A 21,266-nucleotide genomic window follows, 5' to 3' on the forward strand; every position below is an offset into this window, starting at 1 on the left:
GTATCTTAAAAACTGCGTTTAAATCTTGGTTTGTAATTTTGGGTCGATTTTTTGCCATTTTTAATGATGTTACCCCTTTCTAAATTTTCGAAAAATGACTTTGTTGAAAAGTGACCAAAGTCCGGCCGTTTTAAATCCATAACTTTTCTTACAGACATCCGATTTTAAAGTGGTATATCTTTAAAGTCTTGTGGCTTAAGTATCTTAAAAACTGCGTTTAAATCTTGGTTTGTAATTTTGGGTCGATTTTTTGTCATTTTTAATGATGTTACCCCTTTCTAAATTTTCGAAAAATGACTGCTGAAAAGTGACCAAAATCCGGCCGTTTTAAATCCATAACTTTTCTTACAGACATCCTATTTTAAAGTGGTATATCTTTAAAGTCTTGTGGCTTAAGTATCTTAAAAACTGCTTTTAAATCTTGGTTTGTAATTTTGGATCGATTTTTTGTCATTTTTAATAATTTTCTAAATTTTCGAGAAATTACTTTGCTGAATAGTGACCAAAAACATGCAGTTCTAAATCCATAATACAAGTTCGGGTCTACTTTCAGAGAAAAGTCTTTTTCCAGCTCATATCAGCTTGCTAGAATTCATATAAATCATAAGCTATATTTTTTTCGCTATTCGACTCAATAACTTTATTAGCTAAAACCATTTTAATTATTTTATTATTAAATTATTTTATTATTACATAGAATCAAAGTAGTCAATCAATGCTCCCCAAATTAACATACAAAAGAGTGCCAGTAAATAAAAACAACTTTTAATTTATTTACAAAAGTAATATTTTTCTATTTTATTTTGTTACTTTCCTTTTTAATAGTAAAAGAACATCTTTAAATGTTTTTTTCGCTTCCCAACATTTTGTTCAATCTCGGAGAACAACAGAACGACAAACAGAAGGCTAACGCACCAATAAATGTTGGCTAATCGAATAGAAAACCACTCGCTTGCCCCAATCGATTTTACTTTTGGGTGAAAATATAATGGGCTTAAAGCAATTGCGATGCTCTTGCCTTCGTCCTTTGCAGTGTTGAAATGGTAAATACATATTTAATGTTTTGGTTTGCCGCTGGCAGCTGGTTGCTTTCTCGTTAATTGATATCAAGTTCGGATTTGCTTCTGTTTCTCGCCGGGATTGGCCTCAAGTGACCAATGGAACTGCTTAGCGAGGCGGCCTTTGAACACCTTACGATTTTGCTCGCTAGTTTGCTTTCATGGTGAAATATATATGTAATAATAATATGCCATATTGTATATAGTAATAATAGTGTATATATAATTTGCGGTATATAATAGTTATAAACAAATTTTTACTTCGTATCTTTAGCATTAATTACAAACTACAATTCGCGTATTTTATTCATTTATAATTGTAATAGTAAATTTTGTTAGATTTTTATCGTTTTGTTTTGTTTTATTTTGTTTTGTTTGTCTGCGGCTTAAATACTTTTCATTAAATTTATTATATATTTTTTTTGCTAGGCGTGTGCTATGGATTTGTTGCTGTCGATCCTAATTAATGTAAACTCTGCAAAAATGGCTGTGAGCTGTCTGTTACTATATAATTGTGGAAGTGGCGACCGCTGTGTGCCCGGTTCATAAAATTTCTATGGCCTCAACTGAACGTCTAACTTACGGACTTATGGAATTGCTCTAATTAGTTGTCGTACAATAATTTCATTGCTGGAATCTCTGGCGTTTTCATTTGCATGTTAGCTTGTTTTCGCGATTTCTTGTTTGCTCTAATATTGTTCGTCCTTGTCCTCCTACTCCTCATCCTCCTCTTCATCCTCATCTATGTGGGCGTGGCTTGGCTTGGCATGGCATCACTTGGTAATGCGGCCAGGCGCATGTAGTAAATATAAATTTCGATCTCCGCTTATCTCCTCAAACATTTTGTGGCGACTTAGAACTAATTATATACTCGTAAATTGTTAGCGCTGCTTTTACAGTAATCAAATATATCGGATCGCATACATATGATTTGTATATTATGTATTTGTGGGTGTATATCAATTTATTTAACAAACTACTAATTACGTTTCACTACCAAAAACTACGCATAATATATATAGTGTATATTTTTTAAATATGTTTTGTTTGCGCATTTCTCGCACTGTTGCTCCGCGTTTAAAATTCCATTTAAAAATGAACTCTTCTAAAAAAATTAATGTACAATAATAATTAGAATTATAATAATAATAACTGTTTCTCATTCTCAAATTTATGTTGTTTTTAAAAAGTTCTTCCCTTTCAGTTTGCTTTGTGGTCTTCGCATTTTGTTGTATTCTCGTTTGATTCGCTTATTTCTCAATTTGTGTTTTAAGCATTTAAAATATCACCAATATTTTTGCTCTTTATTCTGACAGTTTCTCGATTTTGTTTTCCCATTTTTTTTTTTTTTTGCGTTTTGTTTTGTTTGTTTTGTTTCATTTAGTTTGTCGATTTTGTTTTTATAAAAATTAAATAAAATTAAATACAATATAAAATGTACAACTATTTTGTGTTTTGTTTTTTTGTTTTTCGATTTTGTTTTGTTGTTGGTTCTTTTTGCGTTTTGCTTCCATTATTTCATCTGGTTTTTGCTTAAGTAATCAAACGAAATGGGGCGTGCTATCCGCTGGGCGTGGCACAAAAATTTGCATTAAGTACAAGTGCTTAAGTTACACAGCGCGAGTCTGTGTCTCGGTGTATGTGAATTTGAAATCTTTTTTCCTATTCGCTTGATTTTAAAGTACTTGCAAATACTTTTCGAATTTTCCCTATTTCCTTAGTTCGACCGGTGCATATGGAATGTCTTGTGAACTCTTGCTCTCTCGCTCTCACCTTCGACCGGTGCCACGCCCACTTTGGGCGCACGCCTTGGACCATGGGAACAGCTCTGATAATACATACAATACAGTACAATACAATACAATACAATACAATACAATACAATACAATGCAATACAATACAGTGGAGCCCGCGAAATTAGAGTACATTAGACGAACGAACTTAGCTTAGGAATAAATTCACACACAAATAACAAACAAAATAACTTCGTTGGCAGGAACGGGGGGGCGGGGTGGTAGGCGGTAGGGCGGTAGGGCGGTTGGGTACGGCTGCCCAGGCCAATAACAACAACAGGCAACAAAATAAAAATCTAAACAAAACTGAGGCAACATCGTGGTGGTTATGGTGGTGGTGGTTGTGTTTGGTGCTGGCTGGAGGTGGTGGTGGTGGTGGTGGTGATGGTGGTGTTTAAGTGCTTCCCGACATGTCCAGTCTACGGCATGTTGAAGTCCTGCAGGTTGAAGTTGTCGTTGTCGAGGGAGTTGATCAGATCCTGCGTGGAGAAGTTGCTGTCCACGGGCAGGTTGTCCAAGAATTCGAGACACAAATCATTCGAGTTGGCCACCACCGAGTTGATCGTCTGGCTGATGGAGCTGGCGCTGGCAATGGTCGACGCGGAATTGCCTCCGCCGGCACCACCTCCTCCTCCACCGACACCGCCACCGCCGCCGTTATTGTTGCTGGCCGATCCGGGCACTCCGCCACCGCCGCCACCCGGTCCCATCTGCATCATCTGCTGCTGCTGGTGCGTGGTCGTGGTGGTGCTCTGCACGAACTGCTGCTGCTGCTGCATGGTGATCTGCTGCTGCGTCTGGCTCATGTGCATGCTGGTCATCTGCATCTGGCTGGCCATCATGTTGCCCCCGCCTCCGGATTGCTGCTGCTGCAGCAGTTGCTGCATCTGCATGTTGTTGCCGCCGCCAGGTCCCATGTGCTGCTGCTGCTGCTGTTGCTGTTGCTGTTGCTGCTGTTGGCGCATCAGTTGCTGCTGCATCTGGGCGGGAGTCAGCTGCATTTGCGGCACATTAGGGCCGGACATCATGCCACCGGCATTGGGTCCGCTGCCAGCTGCACCATTGGGAGCACCATTCGGCATAAAGTTGCCTGTCAAGGGAAATTTTTGGAATTAATAGGGATTTATAATGACATTTGGTTTGACTTTCCAGTGTACTTACCCCCATTAAATCCTCCGGGTCCCTGTCGCATGGGTCCACCTGGTCCTGGACCGCCGAAGCCCATCTGCGTCTGCTGCTGCGTCATCATCATGTGCCGCCACTCCTGCTGCGAGCCCATGGGCATGCCATCGGGCGTGACCTGGACATTGGGCGGCCTCTGCTGCTGCTGCGGCCCGCCCATGGGTCCGCCCGCTCCGCCGCCATAGGGCACGCCCATGCCGCTCCTTGGACCGCCGCCTGCGCCGCCATGCTGCTGCATGTACATGGCATGCTGCGGTCGCATCATCGGACCGGAGGGCGGAATGGGCTGCTGGGTCATGCGCCGCATGGCCGCCGCCTGGGCAGCGCTGTTGGGGAAGCGACCGCCGTTGGCGCCACCGCCGACGCCTACGCCCACGCCACCCACTCCCACACCTCCAACGCCAACGCCCACGCCCACGCCACCGCCACCCACCGTCTGCTGCATCATCTGCGCCTGCATCAGCTGCGCCTTGGTGGCATTGTACTCGGGCGGCGGCGGACGAGCTCCGGACATGTGCTGCTGCTGCTGCTGCATCGCCTGGGCGCGCATCATCTGCTGCTGCTGCAGGAACTTGGCCTGGCTGGGATTGGGTCCTGGACCGGGCCCCGGAACCTGGCCAGGTCCGCCACCACCGCCGCCGCCGCTCATCATCATCTGCTGGGCGGACGGGACACCAGCGTTGGGATTGATCTGCATCGGGTTCATGGGTCCGCCCATCTGCATGCCCGGCATGCCGCCCATTGGACCGCCCATTTGATTCATTGCACCGTTGTTGGGACCGCCGGAGCCGGGTCCGCCGACCACGCCTCCATTGCCCACGCCCCACACCTACGCCGACGCCGACGCCCACGCCAACGCCCACTCCGACCTGGGGCTGCTGCATGAGCGGCACATTCGGACCGCTGGCATTGGCCGCCGCTTGCGCCTGCGCCGCTGCTGCCGCCGCTGCTGCAGCCGCCGCCTGCGCTTGCGTCTGACGCTGTCGCATATTGGGCGGCACCTGCTGCTGCTGCTGGGCGGCCGCCTGTTGCTGCTGCGCTGCCGCCGCTGCTGCCGCCGCCGCCGCTGCCTGCTGCTGCTGCTGGTTGAAGTTCATGCTTTGGCTCTGGGAAAGCGAGAAGCCATCGGAGGGAACTGGAATGGAATTAAGGGTTTAATTAGCATTTGAATATTTTGTTCAATATTAAGCATATGCAAACAAAATCATATAAATCATCATCATACAATAACAATAATTATTTGTTTAAAAACAACTTACAAATAATAATTATTTGATCATTGTGGATTTGAAAAGAGATTCTAAATTGCTATGGAATATTTCAATTGATATTGCGGCTGTTAAAAGTGTCTCTCTGAGACATGGTGGTGGTCAGTTATTAGCCGGTAACATTCACTCTATCATTCATTCTATCGAGGCACACAACAATTTTCTAAATCGAACCATTATTTTAGAAGTTATAAGCACTAATGGAAAAATTAAAGTATTTGAAAATGAAAGGTAGATGGCGCCACCTTCTGGTTTACTGGTTATTTTAAAATTGATTAATTAAGTAATGAGTTTATTTATATATGTATATATTGTACTTGTTTAAGTGGCAATTATGGTCATTTTCGTTTACTAATAATTCTATCGACTCGATAGATAAATAAATAGATTTTACTATGTTTAATACGCTATCACTTACCATTTGCATTGCTCATGTTTTGATTTGGTTGCTGCTGCTGCTGTCCAGGATTGGGACCGCCATTGCCAACGCCCACGCCCACACCAACGCCCACTCCTCCGCCAGCGTTGCCGCCATGCGACTGTTGCTGTTGCTGCTGTGGATTGGGTCCGTTGTTGCCGCCGGGCTGTTGCTGTTGCTGCTGCTGCTGTTGCTGTTGCGCCTGCTGCTGACTGAAGAAGACACCTTGCTGGGCGGCCACCGAGACGTTGCTCTTCATGTCGCCACTCAGATGCAGATGCTGACCAGCCGACACCTGTGAGGGAATAACATTATAGAAAAGGATTAACAGGTGATTCGCTTATATGATTTTGAAATGAACTATTGAAAAGTTCTTATGTGAAAACTGGACCGTCTAAAGATATAATCTTGTGTATGAGGGAAATGGAGTTTTTTATTTAGATTTCGAATATGTAAATAATCTCCAATACAACGCAACTATTTGGGCAATCATTACTATAATCAACAAAGAGATAGCGTTAAGCTTTCAAGAGAAATTCCTGCACAAGGATAAAGGAGGTTCGACTTCAAGCATATCACGTAGATCTTTGATCTCAGTCATGTGAGGTGTTTGAGACATCCACCCAGCATTCGACAGGGCACTCGAATGGTTGTCACCGGCTTCTGGCACTCGGTGCCAGTAATTTGCCTGACATGCCAGTGCGAGGGATTTGCGAGGCTAATACCCGACACATAGCTGGGCATCCAAGGGCCCCAGAAAAGGGAAGGCGGCAGGACAAAACACCTTCTCCATTTGCAGCTGTCTCATTTGCTGTCAGCTCGATGTGTCGCACACTTTTACACACACACACACACACACATACACCGCCTGAGTGGGTGGATTGGCAGTGGGTGGCAGGCTTTCAAGCTTATTATCGCCAGGATGGCTTTCGAATCCGCATTGACTGCCAAACACATAAACGCACACACCGAGGCAAGCATAAATCTTTCGGCACTTTTTCATAGTCTACTTTTCTGCCTCCGCCTGTCTGTGTGAGCTCTTCTGCGCGTGTTCGTGTGTGTGTGTGTGTGTGTGTGTGTGTGCGGGAGTTTCCCCCCACTGAGCAGCAAATTTGCCATTCATTTGTTATTGTAATGGGCCAACGAAAAGAGCGCCGGGCGACATGCAAAATGAGCGGAGGACAGCGCCAGCGATCGACCCTGGCACTTCAATGCCATCCTCTGGCTCCCACTTTTCCTTCACCTTGCCCTCGGAACTTTGCCACCTCTCACTGAATTTGGCGGGCAGCAAATAAATCTTGTCACCGGACACACCACACACCCTGGGATCGAAGTTTTCCATAGTTTCCATGGCTTCTGATGGTGATTTTTGCTGGGGGGCAAGCTCAAGGCTTATTTTCTTCACCCTTCGTGGGGTTTTTCACATTTCATGTGTGACCAAAAGCAATAGCAACCAGAGCAACAAACACACGAGAAATATCAAGCGCACTAAGCAACTTTCAGGTCGCGCTTGCCTTTTTGCATCCTGTAATTGGGAAATAAAGGGTATATAGGATATGGTGTGAAGTTCAGTTAAAAGAATTTCTAAATGCGTGTTACAGAATTTAATTTTGAACAATGTAAAATACAATTTAAAAGCCATTAAGGGTAAGTAATTTAAATATATTTACTTAATAAAATGAATAATTAAAGCATTTATTTATGCAATCCATAGAATTTTAAAATAATGCTTTTTTTAATAATTAAGTAATGCTTATGAAATGTAATGATAAAATCAAATATTTGAAGTTTTTAAAATGGAAGGTAGTTAAGGATCAAATTGATATTACAATCAAAGTTTATAGAGTAAATGTTTTAAGTACACAGTGCCTACAGAACATTAAATTAGATGCAGGATATTTAAAAGTCTATTATTTTAGATTTTAGACTTTGTTCCTGAGCCTCCTTCATTTTGCGCTGTTGCTATAATTGCTTGTTGGTTTAATTTATTGTGTGTTTTCTGCAGCTCCACGCATTTTCATTTCAAACTCGAACTCGCGTGCGAGCAGGAGGGCAAGTGCAGGGCGCAGGGCGAGAGCAAGGGAGATGGCGAGTGGGTGTGCGAGTGAGTGGCGAAAAGTACGCTGATTAAAAGTCATGGACTCTCGTCGGGGCTAATTGAAGTTTAGTGCCTTGGCTTTGGCATTGGTTTGTGGCAGTGTGGCAGTGTGTGGTGTGTGGCAACCTTCTGCGAAACCACCAAGCACCCACCACCCACTCTGTTCGAATGTTGGGCATAAATCATGCCTGCCGGCCTCTCACAATCTAAAGGTGAGGTGTAAAAAGGCAGCTCAGAGTGGAAAATGGAATAGGCTGGATATGTGTGGTTATATACAGGCAGAGAAAACAGGTTTAGAATGCAACTTTTAAAAACAACAAAGTAAAATTTAACTTTAAAATATATGAATGTAACAAACTTAATAGAAATAAACTAAAAAACTTGTTAATATTTTTATTAACATATATAATTGGTTTAACCAATAGGAAAATTGTAGATTTAAATTTGTTGTAATTTAAAACTAAAAGTGTAACACATTTTGATTAAAACACAACTTCCAACAACAAGTAAAAATATTTGGATTCACCAAGATTTTTCTCTGGGTAAACTTTTAAAATTTGTATTTAAGAAAGCTTATTTTATTTTTAAACAATGTCTTTGAAATATTGTATATGTTGTTGAAATAATTTGTAACTTTTATAATAAAATATTCTGATTTATATTTTCTTAAATATTTTTCTCATTGTGGCCACTTCTTTGAGCCAGGCAAAATAACTTGTTGGTTTTAATACGCTCAAGGATAACCACTTTTTCCTCTGCTGTCGGCCATAAATACATTCCTTGAAATAAAGTCGATGGGCCTTGCTCGCACATCGATTGGCTGCGGATCGAAGCCAGGAACAAGTTCATAAAACAAATCATTACAGCAGCTTTTATAAGAAGACAAAAAGCCCTACACCCACTTGCGGATACACACCACCCACGACCCATCACCCACCACTAATACATAAAATATCAATAAAAAAAGTTTAAAGGTAACTGGGCGTAGGATGTGGGTGGTGGTGATGGGCGGGGAGCTTGCGGGTAAACCGGAGACGCCGCACGAGCGCGTAAATCCTGCAGCTATTACCCCAGCGCCGCCATATTGATTGCGCTGGAGACAAACACAGATACACTCACACGCACACACACACACACACACACACACACACACACACATACACAGCAGCAGCAAGGACTCTAAGCAGGAAATGCGCATTTGACAAGCCAAAAAGATTGCCGCACGCCCCACGCGCTGTCAAGGGAATGATATTCCAGGGTGAGGGGGGATACTGGAGCGGGCAGGGGGATGCCTTGCATATAGACTTGACAATGATATATGTGACTATCCTGCCAGTGGCCGCCTGCATGTGTGTATGTGTGTGTGACACATGTAAGGCTGAAAAACAAAAAACAAAGATACCAAACGAAGAACATAAAACTCCAAAGGAACTGCGGTCCCCTTTTTCCACCGAGGGGTGCTCACATATCCTCAACTCCGTTTGGATGACCGGGCACAACTGTACTCGTCTCGAAAGTGACGAAGCCCACACAGCCAAACTTGCTGCCCACTTGCACTTAAAGTAATTGAAAAACTTGCCAGACCCAAAAAGCAGGTGCGAAAAATCTCAACAAAAGGTTTTATGATTAATTATTATTGCAAGCCCGTCTATCCCACTAAGCCTTTTGCTGTCCTCAGGATAGCAATTTTTGAAAGCAAATCTATAATTAATGTTGCTTCAGGAACAGTCGTACTTCGAAAACTGAAAGTTCTTTGAAGAAAATGAGATGAAACTCACAAGTTTGTAACATGTTTTCGCATTAAATTATCGCTTAGGATTACCAATGATTAATTAAAATTACTTTTTCATTCAAAATAATTTGTGTTTTTAAAACAGACTTTTTTTTTTGTAATACGCAGACTTCGATTTTTAATCATAATTTAACCAAAGGTTTTTTTTTTAAATTGAAATTTGATTGAAAGAGATTTCTGTCAAACCGCTGATTACTAAGTAAATAGGAAAAGTTTGCAAAAGTACAGTAAAAAACAATTACACACCTTTATTAAAAACAGAAAAGTATTTTCAAAAGTAATTTAAATAAAATAATGAACCTCTTAACAAATACTTCAACTTCGTTTCTGTAATTTGTGTTGTAGCCGAGGAAGTTCGACTGTAAGTGAAACGAGGAAAAAGTAACTCATAAAGCACCCACCCACTTAGAGCAGCTTTGGCAGCCGACCAAAAATTGAAGAGTCAATGAAATTAGCAAAGAGGCCACGCCTACCGACGCCCACTAACAACTGGCCCAACATGATTTAGTCTGGGCTTTAGTTTTGCTCTTTCCCAATTTGCCATATTCTTTTACTTCCTTATTTTGGCAGCGAAGCCAAAAAATCCAAAAATGAAGCCAAGGGAATTCAGAGGAATGGTGGTGGTGAAGCAGGGGGTAGCGGGTAGCGGGGTCGGTGGGTGGATAGCCACCCGTTGGGTGTCTGTCATTGGATATTTGTGTGACATAAACTAGCTGCCAGACCCTCCCCCCCCCCTCCGCTAGGAACTCCTCTGCGATCCAATCCCAATCCAATCCCATCCAATGAGGTGTCCGCGCTGCGTTATTTAACGAAATTATGACAAGGGGGACGTTGGAGATATGGCAAACGGGCGTAATCTCATTTGGAAAAGCGTTAGAGCAAAGCGAATTTGATTTTTAATTGCCAGCGACAAGCAGGAAAACACAGGGCTCACAAAAATGCGATTGCAGAGTTTGGAGAAGGTAATCTGATTTTATCGAAAACAAAAGAGCCCTAGTAATACTAAAGTATTTCGAACACTGGGAATAAGAAAAGATAACGCAATATTATATCTTATACATCAACTTATAATTTTTGGCGTATAATCCCATCGCTATACTTTTTTTCTCTTACATTATTTTTCGTCTATTCATTTTTCTTGAATTGGCAACGGCGCAACTAATTCAGTTCAATACCAAATCCGGCTCAAAGGACCAAACAAGATCATTTTCAAATAATCATTATATCAGTGGTATAAAACATTGTATTTATAAAGATCACTCAACACCAAAGATATGTTTGTTAAATGCAATGCATTTCGCCTCACTTCACCCTCAAAACTGTGCCAGGCGAGTGAAGCAAGCTTACCTGATTCCTGGCCAAATCCCTTAGAGTTCAATTTGACGTAATTATGCTCACTTACGGTGGCAAATGCCTGGTGCAGATTACTTCCCAACACACTCTGCATACCATTCCGCATTCCGAGATGCAGGCAATCCTTAACTGTTGGCCAGAGAAGTGCAAATCTCCTGGGCGTGCGATATAACCTCCCCATGCGAACACATGCAAGAGAATTGCAACGGGTCCGACCACACATCCACATGCACATTCCCGTCATCATCATCATTGTTGATGCCGACATATCAGCCAACTTTCAGCGAGGCAAGCGGTATGAGTTGCACCCCCTTTTTTCCCATTTCCCTTTTTCCACACTTCCCATCTGCCACCCCAGAGGACCCTAGTTTTCCTCATGGGATGGAGAGAAAAACTTTTGAAACAGTTGCAGTTCGCACACAATGCCATACAATCTGCAGCAAAAGGGGAGTAGGAGATTGAAACGAGGAATAGATACAATAGCTGGCCACCAGCCACCAGTCACCCACCGTCCACCGCCCACTTGGTCTCCAAACCCTTGCCCCGCCCCCACTTTCATTGCGGTTTTCGTGTTTGTGTGTGAGCATTTCGGCTGCTGCAGCATGTCAATGATCATAAATTAAACTCGCAATAATTATAAATTAAATTTTGGCATAAATGGCCATGAGAGCGCCCCCAAAATGCATATATATATATATATATATATATATATACATATAGATATGTATGTATTCACGAGAATATAGTGGAAAAGGGGGCGGTGCATTGTGGTACCCAAAATGAACTGCACTATATGCATATGTCATGTGGGTCAAAGGGGGAAATGGATCCCAATATGGAACGGTGGGGCTGGCTTAAATTATTGGGGTTTGACTTTGGCTTTCGGACGGGGCGATGGATGACTTCGATTTGTTTGTTGGCTTCATTTCAGAGGGTGTTCTCGGGCACTCAGACACATACATACATAAACCCCCTTTAGGCGGCACATGCTCCGCTCAGGCACACCTGTGGCAAATTTATGAAAACATTTTAATGGATCGTCTGTCAAAAAGTTTACACACGTCTGCCCTGCAGGCTTCTCTATCAAAATTTAACAGGATTCGCCAGCCAATTAACGACTGGTTAATGCCATTTTTCAGCTCCAAGTTCAATGAACTGCAACCGATAGAAATAAATATGTATCCCAGTAAAAAAAATGTTTAAAATAATGTTGAAATAAATATCCTTAGAAACTTTGTAAACTGAACATCACTTTGTATTTCCTTTTCCACATATACGTATAAATAATACAACAATAAATTAGTCTACAAAATATTTAATCCCAAGAAATTATAATCCCAAGAAGAATACATGTTTGCACGCAAATCTTAAACAACATAAATCTCAATCCAAAACATGAATAAAATATAATAAATTAATCTCCCCTCTTGATGCTCTGCCAAGTTCCCAGAAATTCGAGCATTTTGGGCCGAAAAGGCTATTAACAATTTTCCATGAATAGTGAATGGTGAATGTGAGACATCGACAGATATAGAACCTAATCTGGCAATGATTTCATTACTTAGTTTATGTTGGCTGCGGTTGCAGCTGCCGTTTTTGCCATTTCTCTTCATCAATTACGAGGCGGGAGTGCATAAAAATCAAAAGGCATTTGCTGTTCGCCATTCCCAGTCGTTCACTCGACTTGATGGATTTTTAAATTAAATTTAATTTGCAATTGCATTTTTAATTTGCTGCCGTAGAGCTAAACTGCAGATGTAGATGCTTTAATGGGACTTAATGCCGCTGCAAAACAAGTCGTTTGTAGTGGAGTGTACTGGACCGGAGAGAAACTGCAGCTAATTAGTGTGAATATTTTGCGTGCTCCGTCCTGTATTTGATTTAGTCCGTAATTGCTGTGGATAATGCACCAGCTAATGGGGATCATTACACGATCAAGTTGATCCGATCCGATCCGATCTGAACTGACCTGATCTGATCCCAATCATAATCATATGATTAGCTACCGACTTCCTGCATTAACAAGCTGCGAAAGAACAAAGCAGTTGGGATCTGATGAGATCAGAGTTATTGTGTCAGTATATCGTGCTTATCTGAAGACGATAAGCGAGCTGAAATCGGAAAGTCCGCAGCTGAAGGCACAAATCGGTGAGTCATTTAGCTGGCATCTGATAGATAAAGCAGCTGCATGGCAACAGCAACAACAACAACAATGGGCGAACAAAGACCCGGCGCACGATCAACATCAAAATAGCATTGAGAAGAATTCTTCTCGCTGCGATTCTTTCTCTCTTTTTGCGTCTTTTCGGCTGACTGCATCTATGAGATACAAATGAAATCGCCAAAGAAACGCGCGCGTTTCTGACTCAGCCAGCGATTTGCAAGCAAAAAAAAGAGGCAGAACGTGACAATGTCTTGAAAAAAAAGATACACGGAAGAGATGAGCGAAAACGACTTAGACGTTGAAATTATGTAGCTTAGTGGCTTAGCTTATGTATACTTTATCAAAAAAAAACAAAATATAGAACCCATTTCAAAACTGACAAAGGTAAATAAACTTTTAAAAATGGTTCGCCAAAACAAGAGTAAAACTCTGGATTTCCCCTCTATTTCATTAAATCGAAAATCAATTCCTCTTTGCAAAATTTTCAACATATTTGCTTATGCATGTGCCGGAACTTTGTCAGCAGAAAGTTCAACATTCGTTAATTTTATTTACACACATACAGGCGCAGGCACAGGCTCACGCACACGTACGCATATCCACATACACACACACAAACACACACACACACTCAATGGTAAATAGAGGACACAACAGAATGCAAACAACAAACAAAAAAGCAAAGCTGCAAATTTGGCAGAATTATCCAGCCATATGAACCCGTCCGCCCCCTTCTTTGCCCGATTTTTCCCTCAGGATCAGCATATCACCTGCACCTGTGCATTTTCACCTAAATATACGATTCGATACGATTTTTCGCAATGATTTTCCAACCCACAGATGGGGAAAATGGAAGAACGTTGTTTCGGATGGTATGCTGTTTGATGTTGGTATTTGCCAGGAGATTTATCAGTTAAATTTGTCTAAAAATACGATTGCGTATACGCAATTCAGGTAACTCAAACCACAATAAAGCGCCATTATAATAATTAAGAGCTATTAATTATAAAAGCATTTTATAAGCCACGGAATTGGCTCAACCTCCGAAAAAGGGAATTAAGCTGACTAAAGCCGATGCCTCGCACTCCCGAAAAACTTTACTTTTTTGCACTTACATTTCACTCACTTTCCGCTTCTCTGCTTTTCCACATCCTAGTCGCCCCATTTTCTATCCGCTTTCCCGCTTTCCACTGCCACTAACCTCAACCATTTACATTTTCAATTACTTGGGCTCGGCGAGTTTTCAAGTGACGAGCATTAGACACGCACCGCAGCCACGCCCCCACACACGCCTTCAGCTAAGATCAAATGAATGTAGCTAGACAATATAAAATTACACATACGCCACGTGGGCCCCTAAGAGGAGAACTCCGATTTTCCAGTGGGCGTTGTCACATAAAGGGTTATTTTGTCACAAATGAAAACTTAGGGCAAAGAATCTTAATTAAAGTAAAGCTCCAATTTCCCTCAAAAGCCTTCTGGAATGTTTTCAATACGGCAAAAAGAACAAACAAAACAAACATTACGAACATTATTAGCGTGACACTGGTTACCATTCTCGTCTACATTATATTGATTTTCGTGTGGGATAGCAAAAACACGAGAGACAACTTTTTGTACTGTCTATATCTAAAATGTTTTCCAAGTGACGTCAACAGGAGTTCTATTTTAGGTATTTATAATCTGTTTTTGCATTGCAGCAAATGGAAATCTGCTCAAGATTGATATTTCATAAAGCTTTTGACGGGGAAACACCTACGAAGTTTTCCAATTGACGTAAACTGCTCTTTATTAGAGCTTAAGAGCAGCTGAGCCTTTTATTGAGAGAACGAACAACAGGCTAGGTAACATATTCTGCAAGAGATGGATTGCATTTTTTTAAAGAAAAAAATCCCAATGAGATCTCCAAAGTAAAATTCTATAAAAAAATAAGATCTTGTAACAAGTTATGAACTGGATTAGCACTTCATTTAGGCATTTATCTTTGTTCAATATATTATTTAATTGTTTAAAAAATAACGTTAATCCATTTTACAGCATATTCTTTCCCATTATAAATTGTGTTCCCATAGATAACTGCTTATTCACTTGATCAAGTGCCTACTGAAACCATTCAAAATCCAGTTTGCAATTCCATAATTCCACTTGATCCGTTCACCCTTTACCAGTCCAGTCGCCTCATCGTTTTCACAGTCGGATTTCGTGTTATGGCCGTAAAAGTGTGGCAAATGTAAGTGAACAACAACTTTCCTGACCACTTGACCTCCCGGCGAACACCTCTACCGCCCCCCTATTCCTTCATCCCGGTTGTTGGCAAAGTAATTAATTTGATAAAGTGGCCGGGCAAAACGTTTCTGCAGTGTGTGGGTGGCTGGGAGGGTGCCCAAGGTGTTGTTATGAGGGGGCTGAAGGGTGTGGACGGCCGGGCAGACATATTTATGGCCGAGAACATGTATATTTATATATATACATATATATAGACGTGTATGTTGTGTAGTGGCAACAGATTGTGCGTTCTGTTGGGGCAGTTAATGAAATGAGTTCGGTTGTCAACGAAAAACCCAGGGAAATGTCACTAGAAATTATTTTGCGTGTGACCAGAGCAACAAAGTTTAATGGAATTTCAAATGCCGGACCATGTGAGTTTGTGTTTGAAATGGAAGTGCCGTGCAGTATGCCCCCATATCCCGGGTTATCCTGTCCAGAATTTTAACTTGACCAAGACTCGTTTGTTTGACTATTGGCCAGGAAAGCCTTTGCCTCGTTTTCTCGTCGTTGGTTTTTACATTTTACATGCATTTGCGTCTGAGTGGCGCATGAAATTTAAACATATTGTGCAAATACTTTGTTTTTGAATGAATGAATGTCAACCTTGTTGTCTGCCAGTCTGTCTCGTTTTGGTTTTCCCTCTCTTTCTCAAATAAAAACTAATTTGAATATAGGACTGCATTTGTTGATAACAACCAACTTTGAGCCGGAGAGTGCCAGACTAGCTGATACCTAAACGAAAGTTTTTACAGTTTACAGTGCCCCAAAGCCAATCTAAATAGACCAACAAAAAATAAATATGTACAAAAAAAATAGAGGAAGAAAAGACGGAAAACATTTTGTAAATCTTTTTGGCAAGCTTTGGCTCCAGTTGGAATCGCTTTTTATGCCCTGGCAGCCTATAAATATGCGACGTGAGCTGTTTGCAGAGGGCACACACAAACACACACACTTGCAAAAGGGAGCCTTGTGAAAAGCATAGCATACTTTGCAGCGTCCGCCAGGATTTGTTGCGAGATTAGAAAAATTAAACTTAGAAAAGGATAAAGACGAAGAAGAAGGAGAAGGAGAAGAAGCCCCTGAATAGCAAGTGGCGACAAGCAAATTATAGCAAATAAAATGCAAAACCAGTAGCTCTGGCGAAAAACTTTGTTTCTCGCGAATAATTTCCATTAAAATAGATTAAAAACTGTAATATTTATATATGTATACATCTAACTCTCTATCTTTGTGTGTGTGTGTGTGTGTGTGTGTGCAATCCTGATGCCCTAAGGAGGTAAACGTATTAAAAGTACTTGCCACTTGCTTACGCATTCCTGCTGCCACGTCTTCATCTCAGTGTTATATGAAGCAGATTACATGGCATAATAATCACGATGAAGGGGAGAAGACACAGGCACACACAAATATACAATATATATACATATATAGGAAATAGGGGGGCATAGAGGGGTTAAGAACACGCGCAAATATTAAATTTTATGCCGGCAGCAAGGGAAAATAGCCGAGGGGAAGTGCTGAAAGGAAACGCCGCAGGGAAATTCTGGGCAAACGGAAAGGTAGCAAACCAAAGTGGCAGGTGAGAAAGAGCAGGGCCATGTCCCCCGAAAAAGAGAAGGAAGGCAAGCTTAGCCCCAGGAAAATGAAATATTCTAGCTAAATGTGGGAAGATGTGTGAATAAACTGATTGATATTGCTGGCATAAGCTGCCAGATTATGCCACAAAGTCTGGGCACCTCACAAAGTAGGCAGAAAACTATAATTGCAAAACGGGAATTTAAGACATATTAAAATGGGAAACTCAGGCAGAACAAAATTTGCTACATAGTTAAAAAGAGCGAATAAAATGGTTTTCACACATCTTTAAACTCTGCCAAAACACTTAACCCCAAAACACCGTCAAAGTTCATCAACTTTCCCGCTCACCTTTCCCCAAAAAAAAACTCTCAACACCTGCAAATTGATTGAAACGCAGCCAAAAGCGGTGAGAGAAGGAAAACAGAATGAAAATATTACGAAACTTCGCTTTCGCAGCGAGCAACATTTCGATGCGCCAAAAACCATCTTGCCCAACCCCCCGGAAAATCCCCCTGAAACTGACACGAATGGGAATATAAAAGGTAAATAATGTGACCTTTGAGAGCATCAAATGCGTTAGGTAATGGGCCGGGCGCAGAAAAACCAAACTGAAACTGAACTGAAATCACAAGCGGAGCGGTATCCGAAAAATTGGATACCAAAAAACAACAACAAGCTGAAAATTCGTTGAATTATGAAAGAGAAAGAGAAATAATATGTTTCCTTTGTTGCAAAAGTTTTGTCGCTCATAAATAGGCTGGTTTTCTCTGTTTTCCCTGTTTTCCACTTAAGGCAAAAGTTGCCTTTTTCTTCTGGGGGAGTTAAATTTATAGAGGTTAATTCCCTTATATAGATGTAGAATCTGCCAAATAAGTTCCGACCCATAATCCCTGTCAAGGCGAGTTATGTGAAGAGTTGTCGGAAATCTCCGGGCCCAACTGAATTTCGTGGATTTGTTTTTATTGCCTTGGCGCCTGCGCATTCTTTCGCCTTTTTTATTTGATTATATGTACGTTGGATGCCGCCTAGATCACAACTTCCTCGGGGTTATAAATTATTTATTGCTTTTTGATACAAAATGACTTGGAGTTCGAAATTTGGAGGGGTTGGTGCTTCGGAGCTGGTCGCATGTGCTCGCATTTCTCGCTTACTTCATTAAGTCGCCCGGGCCAAGTCATAAAATCTGATATGACCCTCTCTTCATTCTGCTCTCTAGCTGTCTCTTTCACCTGCCCACTATGCCTGTCTCTTTCTGCGGCTGCCTGGCAAGTATAATTTCCGCACATTTTCACGTTTTGCACATTTCCGCTGCATACTTTTGTGCGCCCTGGCATTTTGATGACGCTTTCGCCTGCGGATCGCCCAACCGATGCCTCCTCTCTTTTCCTTTTTTCCTTTCTCCCATTTTTTTGTACTTCATTTTACACAAATTCGTTGGTGGCTAGAACTACAGCTCCACGCAGTTGTTGCTGGCATTTTAACGATTTAATGCAGGACATGCAAAATGGCCAACATTTTGAATTCATTGAACTTTTAGCCGGCGCTACGGCTGTTTTTGGTTTGACTGTTGCCTGGTTTTTGTAACTGGTCGGTTGCTTTGGTTATACGTGTTAGTTTCATTTTGCAAAATAAGTACAAGTTTTTTTTAGTACAAGTTTTATGTTTATGAAGAGGTTTGTAATAAAGAATTAAGTTTTCTTAAGAGCAAATCATTTTAAAAAGTTGTTTGCATCCGATTTAAAAATTAGAATATTTAAAAATTCATAATATTTCCTATTCAAATTCTTTATAAATAAATCAAAAATACAAAACTTGGTTCTACATTTAACTGTATTTAAAGATGAAAGAGAGCCAATATTCCTTGGTAATTTATCCATATTACTCAGTTATTAAACAAAAAAAAAACAAACAAAATGTGCAACAAAATAAAAATTTGTTGTCCCCAATAAAAAATGTTCCAAATAGCCTGTCACCCCTTTTTGGGGAAAAAAACCTCATTAGTAAAATGTATAATTTTCTGTTGCCCGACACTCCTTTTCTACACATTCTTCCACTTCAACTTTATATTATTCTCATTCTTTTTTGCTCCCCGCTTAATTTATTGTGCATATTCCAGCATTTTCCTCTTGCTCCACCGCTCTTTGTCATATTCATTGTACATTTTACACTTTGCCCGCTCGTTCCTTGCACTTAAGAGGTTTCCCCACATTTTGCTCCCCCTAAAAAATATTATTGAGCCGAGAAAACTCGTAGAATCCGATGCTGTTTTGGCTTTTTGCAACCCCCGTAGCCAAATACCTCCTCTTTGGGGGCATTTTTAATGAGTCCTATGCAAATATATCGTTAGACTTAAGTGTGTATACGTGTTGTGTCTTGGCCCGATAAGCGAGCCAAAGGATTCGCCAGGGCATAGGGCAGCCTTTGATTATGGGCAGCCACCAGCATCCACTGAGGAAAATCTTATAGAGGGCGGAAAAACTAGACGATAAGACCCCGAGGGCGATGAAAAACGCGGCTGAGTGGCTAGTGGGCAGCCGGAATAAAAAATTATAATAAACCCCGAAAAATTTCAATCTCAATCGTCAACAAGTTTCGCCTTCTCAAACTGTTTTCCCCCCGGTTTTCTACGGCACTCAACTTGCTTCAACTATTTTCCTATGCAGCGGGGTTAGGGTGGTAAAGAGGGAAAACAGGGAAAAGTCTCAGGCTGCCGAGGGTTAATGCATGAACGAAATTCATGGTAAAACTTGAGCTAAATACGCCCAGGAAACAGTACACGGAGAAAAATTAAATTGCTAGTGATTTTAAGATTATCTTGTACAGTAAATTTCGTATAACGTCATAACAAAATTCAAAGAAATGTATATTAAAATGTAAGATTTATGGAAAAATATATTAAATAAAAATTGTGAATAATAAATGAAAACTATTTAATTGGATTGCAACGATTTGGGTTTAAAATAGAAAAAGTTGTTTTAGAATAAAAGAGTTATACAAAACTTAAGTATTTTTTTCCAGTATAACTGACCAAAAATCGGATGAAATGCCGTTGCCGTGTCCCTTTTTCGACCAGGCCAAAACCAACTCGACTCTCTCTTTCTATCTTTATACCCCTGTCTCTATCTTCTTTTTCTCGTTTCTCTCTTTTATGCTTTTTTGGCTGTTCTCTGATGAAAACTACTCAGCGACATGAAACTTAACTTAAAAAGTTTTGCACTTTCATTTTGTAAATGAAATGTTGGTGCTGTTGTTGGCGTTGTTGTTGCGAAATAACAGGAAAACAATTTGGAGCGGATAATGAATATGGGTTAGGTTTAGTGCATATGTATGTATGTATGTATGTATGTATGTAGGAATGTGTGCGAGGATGCATGTGGCTAGGGAATATTGCTTTTGTGAGAACGATTCCCTCGCTTTTTCCGGAAAAAGCGACCCTCAAAGACAGGGGGCATGGAGATAGGATGCGGGGAGTTACGGCGCAATGAAGTGATGAATGCATTACTATATGGATGAGTGATGACGAAGCTCAGTAAATGTTCATGGGCCCATCCACTAGGAGTTGCTGCCAAAAATGCACAATAAATAAGGATCAAAATGGTACGAAAAGGTCTTGTTTTACAGTAAGCCTTAAAGGAAGTCCGGAACTAGTAATGTTTTCCCAGAAATGTCCAAACATGTATATTTTAATTAAAAAAAAATTATATAACATTCTTTTAGATACATTTAAATGCGTTTATATCACGGAAACATTACTGTGGAGTTCAACATGACTACGAAGATAAATACCGCCTAAAATAGTTATGAATTCCATTAACTTAAAAAGAAATATTTTAATTTAAAAGCAATATGTTAGAAGTAACATCTAAGTTGAAGTAGTGTTTTCTTTTCCAACATAACCAGTCGACTCATCAATCTTCTTACATTTTCGTTATTTGATTGTTCCCTTAGCTTAAAATTGCCTTTGTTCAGTTAGATCTTTTAAGGCTTCTCTTGTTTTCTTATACCACCACTTGTCTGGGTATTTCTCAGCATAGCTTAGTTTATTTCCTTTCTGTCAAGGTTTTTGCCTTAGGGATCTTGAAGGTTTTTGACTTCTAAAAAAGAAATATTTCCATTCGAGAAAACCCCTAAAAAAAAAGCAACTAGCAAACGAGGCAACCATAGCAATCCAAGCTAAATCCACTTTTTGCTGGTCGCGTCCTTTTTCTCCCCAGCAATGTTCGGTTGTTGCTCACGTAATGAAAATGGCGCACATGGAATTGGGGAAATGCGAGCCCAGTGGGTGGCGGGAAA

At 41.0% G+C, this 21,266-nt stretch overlaps 1 protein-coding gene across 1 annotated transcript in view; it reads right to left on the reverse strand.

The window, feature by feature from the left end:
• Positions 1-1,254: 1,254 nt before the first annotated feature.
• Positions 1,255-21,266, reverse strand: part of LOC128253720 (neurogenic protein mastermind) — a 73,512-nt gene continuing 53,500 nt past the window's right edge. The window contains 4 exon segments of the mRNA XM_052982339.1: positions 1,255-3,942; positions 4,014-4,857; positions 4,859-5,169; positions 5,721-6,015. Of these exon segments, the coding sequence (XP_052838299.1) occupies positions 3,272-3,942; positions 4,014-4,857; positions 4,859-5,169; positions 5,721-6,015 (2,121 nt within the window). The 3' untranslated portion in view covers positions 1,255-3,271.

This window comes from Drosophila gunungcola (genome assembly GCF_025200985.1).
Source record: "Drosophila gunungcola strain Sukarami chromosome 2R unlocalized genomic scaffold, Dgunungcola_SK_2 000004F, whole genome shotgun sequence".
Classification (NCBI taxonomy): domain Eukaryota; kingdom Metazoa; phylum Arthropoda; class Insecta; order Diptera; family Drosophilidae; genus Drosophila; species Drosophila gunungcola.